General features: G+C 39.5%; 1 protein-coding gene across 8 annotated transcripts in view; it reads right to left on the bottom strand.

The window, feature by feature from the left end:
* srcin1b (SRC kinase signaling inhibitor 1b) overlaps positions 1-10748 on the bottom strand; it is a 52107-nt gene extending 41359 nt beyond the window's left edge. For 5 of the 8 annotated variants that reach the window (XM_079656901.1, XM_079656902.1, XM_079656906.1 and 2 more), the window contains exons 1-3: positions 10663-10748; positions 9448-9649; positions 2133-2262 (exon numbers count right to left, since the gene is read on the bottom strand). In XM_079656901.1, coding sequence (XP_079513027.1) covers positions 2133-2262; positions 9448-9649; positions 10663-10743 — 413 coding nt within the window. In that variant the 5' untranslated portion in view covers positions 10744-10748. Of the gene's footprint in view, positions 1-2132; positions 2263-8785; positions 9386-9447; positions 9650-10312; positions 10346-10662 lie in introns of those variants that run through there. The other 3 variants (XM_079656905.1, XM_079656907.1, XM_079656908.1) reach the window with 3 other exon arrangements.
* Positions 10749-14222: the final 3474 nt, after the last annotated feature.

Raw genomic sequence — 14222 nt, 5'->3', positions numbered from 1 at the left:
GTACTAGATTACCATCTGCTTTGTGCACTTTAACTATGAAATAGCTTTCTCTGGATATTGCAGTGGCAGTATTTTTTTCTATTTACTTGTATTTATTGATTTTTAACACTTTATTGTTGGAATTGTATTCTTGAAAAGTTGTTTTTATTGTTTATTTATTTAATTTGTTTTCTATATGCAATTTGGTCTACTTGATTGTATGAAAGGTACTATATTTTTCTTGTGGAAAAAGGTTAGAACTCCTATATCAAAATCTGTAGGCTACAGAGAGGTATATAAAGCTCCTGTTAGTAATACAATACAGGAAAAGCCCACTTTGAGGCTTAAAGCTTGGACGCTGTTGTCTCAAATAAGTTTTATCTCAGTTTATTTTCTCTTGGAAAATGTGTAAATAAGATGTAGCATTATTTTAGAGAAAGAATTAAGAGAATTCAGTTAAACCTAAATGATTGTTTAAACTCTCAAGTATAGATGTTATGCATGTTTTTCCGTTGCCTGAGAGTCTATTTCTGCCTCCTTTGGCTTTATTGCATTCTATCTTTTTTTTCTCTTTATTTCCAGCCATCATTCTCTATCCGTTTAGAAGATATACAGTTCAATCACTTGTGTAGAGACTAGGGCTGGGCGATATGGTCTCTAAATGATATCGCGATATTTACTGACCATATCGCGATATACGATATATATCGCAATATTCTGAAATGTTTTTTTTTTATTCAACCCCTTGATGTTTACAGTCACGCCAGTATGATGATTCTAGTAGTCCCTGCAACATATGTCTGCATTAAAAAAATCGACTAATAATGAAGAAAATTAACAAAAAATTTTGCAATGGTAATTTATACACTAACTACATTACTACTTGTACTACAACATTTGAATCATCAGTTCTTCCTCATTTTCCTCAATTGTTCATATTTGGTTTATTAAAATAATGATATTGTGGTCATTGTTCAAAAATGTCTGCTATTATTATGAGTAGTATTATTATTATTAGTATAATGCGCTTTCTGTCTTCCTGTCATTATCAGGAATTAGACATGTAATGGCTATGTATTAGATTAGATTAGAACCTTCATTCTCCTAAACTGCTGGGACATTTCCCTATAGCCAATACCTTTTATATTTTCTACTCTTCACTTACTTGTCAGCATAGGTCGGCATTGATGTACAGAGCCGACAGAAGACCTTGTTTATATTGGCATCATATTGAGAGGTGCAGTGACGCGTCCTAAAACCAGGAAATAAGCTGCTGGTTCCCTCGACAAAAAAGCAATGGGATTTCTCCATAGGGTTTTGGAAAATAGCTGGAAATAAGGTCTGTGGAAAACAAACCTTTTTGATAAATGCACGTTTTGTTCAGCCGGATAATATCCACATGTCTACCCTACTTTTATAATTTTCGAATCATAAATCTAATCGATAGATTATAAAAGGGTTTTAGGACGCGTCACTGCACCACTAGAAAACAACTCCATCGATCAAGCTGGCTGAAACGTTCTCTCCCTCTTCTTCTCATGCTCCCTGTCACTCTCCTTTAACTCCTCCGGTGACTTTCTTTTATTTGAAGATAGTTTTTTGCCCGGCGCTCACGGGCAAACTTGCTGCGGAGCCAGCGCGAGCAGGCTCCTGTTTGCCTTTCACCCAACAACGACAACCGCCTCACGAAACGCTATGTTGTAGCGTTAATAAACGAAACAATTTAACAACATTGCTTGTCAAAGTACCTATACCACTGGACAATTTTTTTTTTTTTAAGCAATATTTTTAGTGGCCCGAGCGGGCAAGTGGAAAGTACGTTATGCTGGCCCGGGGTGTCTAAATAGTGCTTCCGAGCCAGCGGGCCATTTATAATGTCGAGCCCTGCTCTCTGTCACTGTGCATGTGTGTAATGTTTGTGTGCAAGTTAGACGGGGCCTGCGTGTGTGCCTGCGTGTGTGACTGTCTATGAGGGAGAAAGGAAAGCTCGTTTTGGCCGCGGCGGGAAATTGATTTGACAACATAATACTCGATGTTCACGATGTGGTCATTTACGACATCGCATGGAGTGCAATCCACGATGTATCGTGTAAACTCGATATATCGCCCAGCCCTAGTACAGACAGACACACTTTTATTGAATGCAGGCGTACCTGAGCATGGCCATGGTGAGCCTCTGGGGGAACATGTGCACGATGAGGGCCCTCAGGGTCTCCAGGCTGGTCAGCTCGTGGGTCAGGTGCACCCTGCGGGTCTCCTCCCCGAGCTGGAGGAACAAGATCCCTGCATTTATGGATGGGGAGGAGCAATGAGGGGGATCCACGGTGGTTGAAGGGGGGTAATGAAATTGAATGTCAGGGGTGAAAATAGAAAGTGGAGGGATATTTTTTACCTTAAAAATATTCATCTTTTTGTTAATTAAAGGAGTAATAGTCAACTAAATACCAATTTTAGCTTGAATACGCCCACTTTGCATATTCAAACTTACCCGCAACCATTGACACCCCCCCCCCGCCCCCAATCCCCCCACAGTTACATCATTCCTCTAGCCTGACACTGTCTTTCCCATGACTTGCTAAATACACGTGGTAGTTATAAAAATGATTTTTTTCATACATATTGTTTAATATGTACAATTGCTGGTTAATGGCTTGAATTACAAAATATTCTGGTACTTCTACAAGAGAACTTGATCTACTCATGTTGAAATGCACTCAAACTCTTGCAAAATTCAAATCAATGTTTCCTACAACACTTTCTGTTGATTTATGTATAAAAAGAAATGTGATGTTTCCTTAATTTTTCAAAATGTTTGGGGATTTGCTAGCAAAAACAAGACTGTTTATACAAAGTTTAGAAAAAAGTGTATTTTTAGTTTTTTAAGATGCTTTTACAACTTTTAAAAGTAACTTCTGCTAATCAACAATGCTCCTAAGGTTGTCTTCTGTGCCATTTTAATGTATCTATCACACCTGAACAAATAAAAGAGAGTCCCATGAAACCACACTTGATTATCATCAGTATATTAGCTGGAAGCAGCAAGGCAATGTGAGCACAGTGAGGATTCACACCAGAGTTTCAAGTAATATTAAGTGAAGACGCATAAATTAACAGTGTTAATGTTGTTGAGGTGGTTCTTGAAAAGTAATTAAAAGAGAGAGTCACGTTAGAGCTTATGCAGGGTTACATAATGCACTCAGTTATACGTGGCCTTAAACCAGGGGTGCCCACACTTTTTCAGCTTGGGAGCTACTTTTAAAATGACCACGCCCAAATGATCTACCTACAGGGCCGCCCCTGCCCAATCTGTGTCGCGAGCACGCGGGGGGGGGGGGTTAGTGGACTAAACGGCGAATAAACTGTGGCGCGGTTACACAAATTGCGCCGCATAAGCGCATAATAGTGCGCCGCATTTGCGCTTCAGATGAGGAGGTGAGGCCCCCTCATAACTGCATGAACCCGTATGGCACAATACAACTCAGAATGGCTTACATGTACGTCAATCAAGTGGCAAATGCCATAGTAAAGATGGATGATAGGCTAACTTTAAATTAAAAAAAAATATATATATTTTTTTTTACTTATTTTTTTTTCAATGCCATGCGATCTACCCACACTACCTTTGCGATTTACCGGTAGGGCTGCAACAAACGACTAATTTGATAATCGATTAATCTATCGATTAATGAAACGATTAATCGATTATTCGGATCGTTAAGGTTTTAACTGTACTACTACTTATATCAATACTGCTTATCGATCTGGTCCTTTTAACGATAGTATTAACGGTTCTTTTGACAAGAAATAAGGTAAACTAACTAAACAAATTGTGAACAAAACTAACATTGCTTTTTATTTTTAATTAAATGCATAATATTTCACATCAAAAGAAACAACAATGTTTTAACAAATCATATTAAATAATGTGATGACAGAACTGTAAACAGAATAGCTGAAACTTTAACAAAATAACTCAGTTACCTCTAATCATTAACCTATGTTTTTATAACTGAGTTAACTCTGTGTGTTGCTGCTAGCATACATAACACCTGACGTGGAAACGTTACTCGTGGACGGGGCTACAGAGCTACTAGAAAGACAGTGGAACCCGGTGCATTCCTCCGTCTGAATGTGGTGCACTTTTGCTAAATGTTTAGACAAATTGCTCGTTTTACCGCCTTTATATGATAAACTGTTATTGCACTTTTGGTAACGAGCATTGTCCACATCGAGACGGCTAAAGTTTAACCACACCTCGGAGCGCGTTCTCTCCGCCATCTCCTGCATGTGTGTGTAAACTGCCCCGCCCCCTCGCAAGCAGGCGGGGGAGAGATCTCTCGTCTGAATTGGGAAGATCGAAAATACATTATAGACGCATTTTGTAGTCATATTGCATATTAGAAACTGAGTTGGCGACACTAAGACTGCGATATAATGTTTATGTAGCAATAATACATATGACATATGTTTTAAATCTCTCCTGTACCGATAAAAAAGAGCGATAACGTTGGAGCTTAACGGGGTGTAGAACACATGTGATGACGTCACCAACGAATCGACGACTGAATTAGTTGCCAACTAATTTGGTAATCGATTTTAATCGATTAAGTCGATTAGTTGTTACACCCCTATTGACCGGTCGATTGCGATCGACGTATTTGACACCCCTGAACTGACAGAAAAATGCACATATTTCCAAAGCTTTAATATTATTTTGGAAGTTGGAGAAATAGTTTTAGAAAAATGTGAACATTTTATTATATACTCTGTCATTCATTGGTTGCATTTTGTACAACCTTTTTAGTTTTGTTCGGCTTCTTGCCAAAGCCATTAATAAAGATGGCAGGGAGCTTGGAGAGATCATTTGGAGGCATTAGTCAGCTGTTTATATTGAGCGGTCCTATAGACTGAAGGCTGACTTGGACTTGACATTCAGGGCTGAGCAGGTTCACTAGATTCAAACTTGATGCCTTCAGTCAACCTAAATATGTGATTACCTGGAAGAGGACACTGCTATAAAGTCACAGCTAATCTGTCACGTCCAAACCAGATGAATACATTAGATGCATACAGGTCCAGTTTCTGATTAGCTCTCAGCTTGTCAATCAAAGGGATGTTGTCAATAGACAGGTCATACCCACGTTCATCATGCTGAAACCAGCATGGTAGGAACAGGGTATAGATCAGCAAGACTCAAAAAGCGGCGTCAAACATAGCCACAACTTCCTCTACTGCCGTCGTGCTAAACGACTTAAAAAGGCACTAAGATAGGTGTCAGGCAAAATGTGTACAATATGTCGGCTTTACAGACATTTTGTTTATATGGATTATAGCCCAGAGATATGGCAGAGGACATGAATAATATTTTTTCTCGTAAAATGAAAGGTTTTGCCTGGTCTTTTGGTCATAAAACTAAAATAATTACACATAAAATACTTTGTCCGTTGATGGCGCTAGAATAAATATCAGATGATAACCAAATCGAACACACAATTTATCGCGAAGGGAATATGATTGTAAGTACCAAACATAATGGCGGTCCATCCAACCAAACTTTTGTCATCATTCACCTGATGTTGGATGATGACAAATCTGAGGGTAAGAGCCATCTTCTGGGGATCATAAAAGGCGTGTGGCGTAGTGGACTAGTGCGTTGGTGTTGGGATCAGGGGATCACAGGTTCAAACCCCACTGCAGTCAGCATGTCGTTGTGTCCCTGAGACACTTCACCCAAATTGCTCCTGTGGGGATTGCCCACAGTATTGAGTATGTAAGTCACTTTGGATAAAAGCGTCTAACAAGTAACATGTAATGTCATGGCAATGCATCCAATAAGTGTTGCGATTTTTCAATCTCGACCAAAGTGAAGACCTGACCAACATTGCCATCCAAAAACAACATCCAGTAATGGCATTTTCCAAAACTTTAACGTTTATATAGATAGGAAACAAATGAAACCACCAGCATGCAGCAACAATTATGATCACACTGGCATCTCTAGGAAAAACATAAAATGGGCAGTTGTGACTTTGTGGAAAAAATGGGCGCCAACCAATCAGAGGGTCAACGGTTTCGATCCCCAGCCCCTGCAGCCAACATGTCGAGGTGTCCTTGGGCAAGATACTTGATCCCAAATTGCTTCAAAAGGCATCTCTACTATATTAAGTGTATGAAAGACATTTTGGATAAAAATGTCAGCTTCATTTTTATTAATCTGTAAATCAACCTAATTTCCACAGCCCTTTTTTAATGTTGTTTTGTAGCACGTTTCTGATCAGAGTTTCCGTTAGATTTTTTTTTTGCCGGTCAACATGTCCGTTTAATAGACCCTCCAGAAAAACGCGATTCTGCAATCGCAGAATTTACCGCATAATCAGCAAAATGGCGCAGATTTTTTAAAAGGCCGCATATTTATGAAAAGGCCGCATATTTATCAAAAGGCCGCATAATCCCCACATTTTTCCACACACAGTTGAGGAAAAAAAAAGTTAACTCGTCTTGACGTGACGTCATCAACTCGCGCATCACAGAATGTAAACAACACTGTATAGAGTGAACGTGTGGAGCTCACACGATAGAGAAAACACCAAGATGAAAAAATCTAATACATCTCATTTACCGACGAACATTTCTACTAAAGACCGGGCAAAAAGTGGGGGGAAACTATTCTGCACCCCGTGCAACTGTGTGTTGGAGCATAAGAGAAAATCGACGGTGACGAACCACTTAGATTGATTCAAACTAGGGCCGGAACTAGATTAAAAAAATTAATCTAATTAATTAGAGGCTTTGTAATTAATTAATTGAAATTAATCGCATTTTTAATCACATATAAATATTTGACCTGAGAACAGTGAGAAGCAATTTTTTTCAAATGGATTTTAGTATACCATTGAATAATGACTGAATTCATAAGCTTAAGCAACAAAACATTGTTTATTTTTTTCAAGGTGGTACTTAACCAAGACCAACAGAAAAGTGCAATTTTTGCCATAAAGTGTAAAAATAGCATATTTAGGAATATAGTACATTTCAGAGATTCAGGTAGACTATAGGTAGGTAGACCTTCTGCAAACTATAACACTTTGTTTTTTAAGTAAAACACAATACTTTCAAGTACATTCAGAACATTGGAAACCCTGACTATTAGAAAACATCTCTCTGATGCTTCAGAGGCCATAACAGACTTTGTTGATTTACCAACAGTTGATTTAAAAAATCTAATCAATTTCAGTCCAACTCTCTCAATAACCTTGGCCAAAACAATAAACAGTTCAACATAAAGTGCCAGTTGCACCAACAACGTAATAAATAGTTCAACATAAAGTGTACCATTTAAAATAAAATAAAAAAAGTGCCAGTGATTGACCTCAATCCCTCCTATTCTTCCAATATCCTGATGAAAAATAAAATCTCTCTGTTTGATCAACGCGAATTGGGTGTGGGTCCTTGTACTCCGAGTCGGGCTAACGTCCACGCTAGCTTCCACGCTAGCTGCTATATGTTTTGCATTGAGGTGATACTTGAGGCTTGATGTGCTGCGAGATATAAGAATTCCTTTTTGCATAATTTGCAAACAACCGTGCTCTTATTGACGCTTCCATCCGTCCGTTTTTTAAAACAAAATGTCCCATCCACGGGGCCAACCAAAGCGGTCTCATCAGCTTCTTCGTTCATGTTTGACTATTGTTCACTGTGGTTTGTTGTTGTCTGAAGTAATGAACGTTAGTTGGTGCTCCAGTATAATCGGTACCCCTGAAACTCATCCAGTGAGAAACGTTCCGCGGTGCAAAAATAAGTGCGATTAAAATGCGTTAATTTTTGTGTAATTAATTAATCATAATTAACGCGTTAAAGTTCCGGCCCTAATTCAAACATTCGAAAATGCTTTCTGCTGCTGCGGACAAGAAAGCCAAACAACTCATGTTCACCGAGGCGTCAACCTCCAAAACCCTTTCGAGGGCTACAAGAAACGAAGTGAGTAGCCTACAAGATTGAAGCTGGTCAGATAACGAACGAGTAAATGAAAACAGAATGAGGCGGAGAAGTGTGTGTGTGTGTGTGTGTGTGTGTGTGTGTGTGTGTGTGTGTGTGTGTGTGTGTGTGTGTGTGTGTGTGTGTGTGTGTGTGTGTGTGTGTGCGTGTGTGTGTGTGTGTGTGAGATTAAAATAGCCCAATTGCTTTTACGATAAATAAACATTGAATTTATTTAATTGAATAGTAAAGGGGTTTAACGTTGGTGGCAGGTTGTGTGTAAGAGAGAATAAATAAGATAGCCCAATATTTAAAAAATGTTTTATTCTTTTTTCCCGCATATTTAGCATATTTCGCAACTTTCTGCATATTTCGCAACTTCCCGCAATTTCACCGCATAAAATCACATAAAAACCCCGCATGTTTAATCGCATAATCAAGGATTTTAGCCCGGATAATCAAGGAATTTAGCCCGCATAATCAAGGATTTTTGCCCTTGTTTTTCTGGAGGGTCTAGTTTAAGTTGAAATCTTACGGACAAAATGAGAAAAGTGCCGGTCAAAAGGTATTTTTTGTTATTTATTGAGCTTTAAAACAAATTGATGTGATTCGATATTAAACAAACTAATTATAGTAGATTAACTATTCAAACGTGTACAGTAATTTACAATAACACGGGAATAATAAACGGAGCGCTCTCTCCCTCTCCTGACAGCCCGTCAGTATCTCATGCAGCTCGCGGATCCAGTAATGAGTGACCCAACAGTAAAAATAAACATTTAGGTACTGTAGTTTGAGAGGTAATTAAAATAGCTACGTGTGATATTCTAACCTGAAGTGTGTGTTTTGTTCCTCTCAGCGCTGCAGGTGATTATGCAGAGCTGCGTTTCGACTCGTCAGCAGCAGCTGATCTCTCTCTCCCATCAGATTAGACTTCACTCGCGTTTATGTCCATATCGATCAGATCCAGCTAGTACTAGCTAATGATAGGACTACCTGCTTATCAAAAGAGACCTAAACAATAAGCGTCGCTGTGCAACCGGGTGAGGCCGCAAAGTATAGCGCAGCATTATGCATTTGTTTACATGCCCACCGGAACCCCGAGGCATTACCAACAGATCAACGCACAATCAACCCATACAGGACATCTCTTTCTCCACATTACGTGTTAGATATGATAATTGACTATTCTTGTCTGTCACATACTCTTTTGTCTGTCAAATAAGTGGCGCAACTGAAGCGGTATTGTGCTAAAGGGAAATTATTTTGACCGACATTTTGACCGGAGAGATTTAGATTTGCCGGTCTTCAGCATATTTTACCGGTCAAAGTCCGGTAATTACCGGCTAACGGAAACTCTATTTCTGATATGTGGATATATATAGAGAAAACCTATGCTAAGCTAACTCCTGCATTATTTGCTAACAGATGTCTATGATTGAAGGCAGAGTGTAGCACAAACATTGTGTTAATCAAAATGTTCTGAGTTCTGACCTGGTGCTCGCAGCTTCGCCTGGCTGGACGAGCGTGCCAGTGGCAGGCTCTGGCGGAGCCGGTTCATCCGGTTAAAGCCAATGGGCATATCAGGCTCCGACATGGTCTCCAGATTTTCAGCTGACGCAAAGGAAACCCTGCTGGCCTGGTCAGCAAGAGCCGGCTGTGTCGGGCTGAGGCGTGCCACACGTGGGGTGCGAGACTGCAAGACACAAGATGAGAAGATAATAAAAAGTCAGGTTAGTTGCAAAGATAACGACAAATGATGCGGAGACATCTATTAGACTATCTATACACAGAAAAATGTACATAGGAACAAAAACGAACAACTTGGCCTTAGGAAATCAATGCAAAGAGACAAAACAGGGACTGAAAAATAAAGCTTTAAGCACACAGAGTAAATAAACAGTTTAGCTCAGACAAAGCAGCCTTTACATTTTACTCTGCCAACAGAAGCTTAACTAAAAGGAAGCTGAATCCTGAAGACAAAACTAGAGTGCCTCAGATAGAGCGGCAGCAGCGATAAACAAACCTACACTAACCTAGAGTAAAAATACGCCAAGACTGCCCTCGGAAAGGTCTACCTGGGACAACAACTACTGAACAATGCTTTAATTACATTTTGAAAGGGGAGAGTGTGTAGAAACGTGGACAAAAAAAAACTGGGCTGGCTGCGGCAGTTGGCGAATGTTTCTGAGGGAAGATAAGATAAATGGATGTTATTCTGCAGCGAATAGGAAGCCCTCTAACCCCGAGCAGGCGACAGCGAGCTGTTCCGTAAAGAACAGAACAAACACGAGTATTGTCATGCTAATGACTGCAACAAAGCCTCTATCCGTGATGCAGTTTACCGCCAATATTTTACCTGTCCAACTCCGACCATCGAGGGAGCCCAAATTGTGAAGGACCTCTCATTACAGCTGTACCAGGAGCTGCTGCAGCACGTTGGCTTTTAATGAATCCTCACTGACAGACATTTTTCCGAATCTAAAGAATACAGTAATGAGCTCCCACAGTGCTGTGAGAAGCATCGCCTTATGCATCCGTTGGTTTTGCTTAGCCCTCCTGAGTAATGTACGGGTGCACGCTTGATTTCTTGATGCGACAACAAGCATGCAAGCGTGGAGCTCGGTCAGGCATGTGTGCGCAAACATGAAGGAAACACTAACGAATCCAAAGACATAAAAGATTCAAACACATAAACTGTTGACTCACATTATGTCTTTGGGATCTTTCTACTGTTTTGAGAGTTCTTACTGTAAAGTGTACACAAACAGAAACACCTTTCCCAAACATTGAGAGCAGCCTGACGGATTATGTGTGCTGCCGCTCATACTGTATGTTTGGAGGTTTACGGTTTCAGAGTGAGCCAGACGCCGCACACCTTCTGCCTGCAAGCACACAAGAGTCGAGGAATGCAGCATACTGGAATTATGAAGTTTTGGTTTAGTGAAGTGTGAACGAAAAGAGAGCAGATAGGGGTTAGGAAGAGTGCTTGCACAGGAGAAATGAAGAAAATACTTTTCGAACAGAAGAAAGAATAAAGGAGAGGAACTTAAAGATGGATGAAGCCAAATGTTCTCTTAACTTTTCCCTAACTAGGTTCGATTTTCACTTCGATTTGCAGCAGAGGAACTTTTCTTCAGGTTGAAAGAAAGAAAGTGAGCTTGGGTAACACTGGTGTTTTATTTTCCAGAGCAACAGTCAATAAAGCTTCCCATGGGATGTCTCAGTGAACTCCCTCGCTCTTACTCTCTCCTGGCAATCATCCATAAGACGCTCACTGCAGTTGTCGTTCTTAAAAAGGCACTATTATGCTTTTTAGTGTTTTCCCTTTCCTGTAGTGTGTTCTAGGTTTGTGTGCATGTAAATGGTCTGCAAAGGCAAGGCAAGGCGAGTTTATTTATATAGCACTTTTCAACACAAGGCAATTCAAAGTGCTTTACAAAAAATGAAAGACATTAAGAAAATGGCATTTAAAAACAGTCATTAAAAAGAAAAGTTAATAAAATAAACATCAAAAGAAAAAATACATGGATAAAAGTAAAAGGTATACAAAGGTTACAATTATTTTCAAAGGGAGTTTCTATCCAACACACTAACCCCTTTGCCTGAAGCGCCTCCATTAGACTCCTTTGTTTTCTTCAATAACATAGTGACATCACTACGTAACACTTGTGCTTCGATTTGCTAGCGCTCCAACACATAGAACGTGATAGGCTAAGGGCCGGGACATCTCTAAGCGGTTGACCAATCACAACAGAGCTGGCCAGCTAACCAATCAGAGCAGACTGGGCTCTGGTTTCAGACAGAGGGTGAAAAGAGGTGCTGCAGCACAGGCAGTATGAGAACAATAAAGAGCTTTTTGAACATTAAAGCTTGGAGACATGTCACAGGAGAGACACTACATACTGATATGAACCTGATGATGAGCAGAATATGGCCCCTTTATCACAATGCCAATTTGCGCGATTAACATAACTCAAGTTTTTGTTTAGTTAGTCAAAACAGTGCTTGGAAAATATTAAAAATTGGTTGAAATTGTTCAATCATGTAGAGAAATCAATTGAATACAGATTCCCAATGTTTCAAAGAAATGGGTTCTCTTTGTACTTTTTCCACAGATAGAGGATAATTGGTCAAAAGAACTAGGATAAAAAGGATCTACCTTTTTTACATTCAACACACTACGAGCAGAATCCTTCTTCTCTTCTCAACTCATACCGTGTTTTATTGAAGTTATGAAAACTGACATATAACCGTATAGCATCAAACAGAAAAATAATCATCAGTTAGTCCTGAAGGATGAGGTGCTGAATACTGAGAGAAACATCAGAGTATGATCTCTATTATTATATCTATCATTCTATTTGTTGGAAGCGTTCCAATGAATTTATGTTAAAAAATAAATAAATCTGATTTAAATTAGTCTTTATTCTATCCAGCCCATGTGGGTATTCTTCCAACAAGCTCTACACTGCTATAACATATTACAAGTGCATATTTCCATGACTTCTTCAGGGATTATCAGCTGAATGTTTCACACTTTTCCTACAAGCTTTAGCCTCGGCCCTTTTTGATCAGTAATGGTAACTGTTGAGGTGGAATAGCATGTGCTGTGCAGTATGTATCCATCAAATGCGTTTACAGGGTTGTTATTTCTAAAAGAGTCAAAGGGAAAACATTAAAAAAGTAAACCAGAGACTGTTTTTAGTCAACTTACTAATAAGTAAGCACTAATTAAGCTAGTTAATTAAGCTAGCTAATTAGAGCGTCGACTCTATACCTGTGAACATGCATTGCTAAAAATGAAACATTGACATGCTTAGCAACGTAACAAAAACAGTAACCAATGGAGACAGTGCTTCGAAAATGTTTAAATCTGCATAAAGTCAATGTGTAATGTATAGCATACTTACAAATGTCTATTGGATCTGTCATTGCTTATTCCAAATACAAACTATCGTTTCAATGTGGGAAAAATGAAACACTCGATTCTCATATTATCTTTTGAATGAAAATGCAGCTGTTTGACCAAATGCATATTCTACCCTCAGTAAACTGCCATTGTTGACATAATTATGAAAGAAGTGAGGAGAATCTCTTTGTCTATGACACCATTGATAACAATGGACTTTGTAAAATGCTACTAGAGTAGGCGTTAGCTTGTAGTGAGGCAGCAGCAGAAAACTAAAGAGTAGTCAGGATGGACTACAGTATGTGGGCTGTGTCTGAATTCATTTAAAAGGAAATGTGTAAGTTCAGACTTAATAGAGACAGCTCTTTTGCCTTTACAAAATGATAAATGTATCCCCTTACATCTGAAGAGTCAACACTTACGATTCATTTAATTAGCAACAGGGTTGTGAAATCAATTGAATATCTATAGCTAATAGCTTATAGAGCAGGGGTGGGCAAACTTTCTGGCTCGGGGGCCACTATGAGTTTTAAAATTTGACAGACGGGCCGGGCCAGTAGCAGATCGGTAGCTGTCCACTCCTCATTAAACACTTGGCACTCAATGTCGACTTTTCTTTTCTTTGGTCCACTCATTGTTACAGATGCAGGTTCAAAAGTGAATTATTGCGTCATCGTTTGCGTCATGACGTAACCGTTTACGTGCCTTCTTATGACCCACACAGCGTTTTACGTCGCAGATTTTCTCCGCAACACCGCTCACAACAACATCAATAGAGAACTGCGTCGGGTAGTTTTTAATACGAAGCCAGATTAAATTAAAGAACTACTTCTCCAACCTTATACCTTTCTCCAGAGTGCCGTGGTGCATCGTTTATTAATGTGGTTCAGCTGCATTACTGCCCGTTGCAGCGCTGCTCGTGCACCAGAGTTTATTCTCCCGTTAACTCGCGACAGCGGCCGCTGTAAAGTTTTCACTGTCTGACTGTCACACAAGCAGCTGATAAATATCCCCCATCCCCATCGGTGAATGTGTTTTGGTCTGAATGCTGTTTGGCATCACAACGCTGTTATGAAAGTTTCTCTGGCATTCTACAGGTGATGTTAGCATAGCAACTGAAGCTAATCAGACTATCTTGAATACTTGTTGCTATCATATTGTGGCATAAGCCGTTTTCTACACGCATATTTTACCAGCGTAGTTTTCGTTATGATTTTACTTGTGATGGCCACATGTAGCCCATGTATTGATTCCATCCGATAGCTGCAATAATACAAAAAAACAGGAAAACTTCTGCCTCTTCACAATGGTCGATATGGTTAGGTAAAATAAATAGAATCACACTAAGCCTGGTTAG

The sequence above is a fragment of the Notothenia rossii genome (assembly GCF_949606895.1).
Source record: "Notothenia rossii genome assembly, chromosome: 11".
NCBI classification, from domain to species: domain Eukaryota; kingdom Metazoa; phylum Chordata; class Actinopteri; order Perciformes; family Nototheniidae; genus Notothenia; species Notothenia rossii.
Note: the sequence above shows the minus strand (reverse complement) of the source record. Positions and strands in the feature narration are given on the sequence as shown.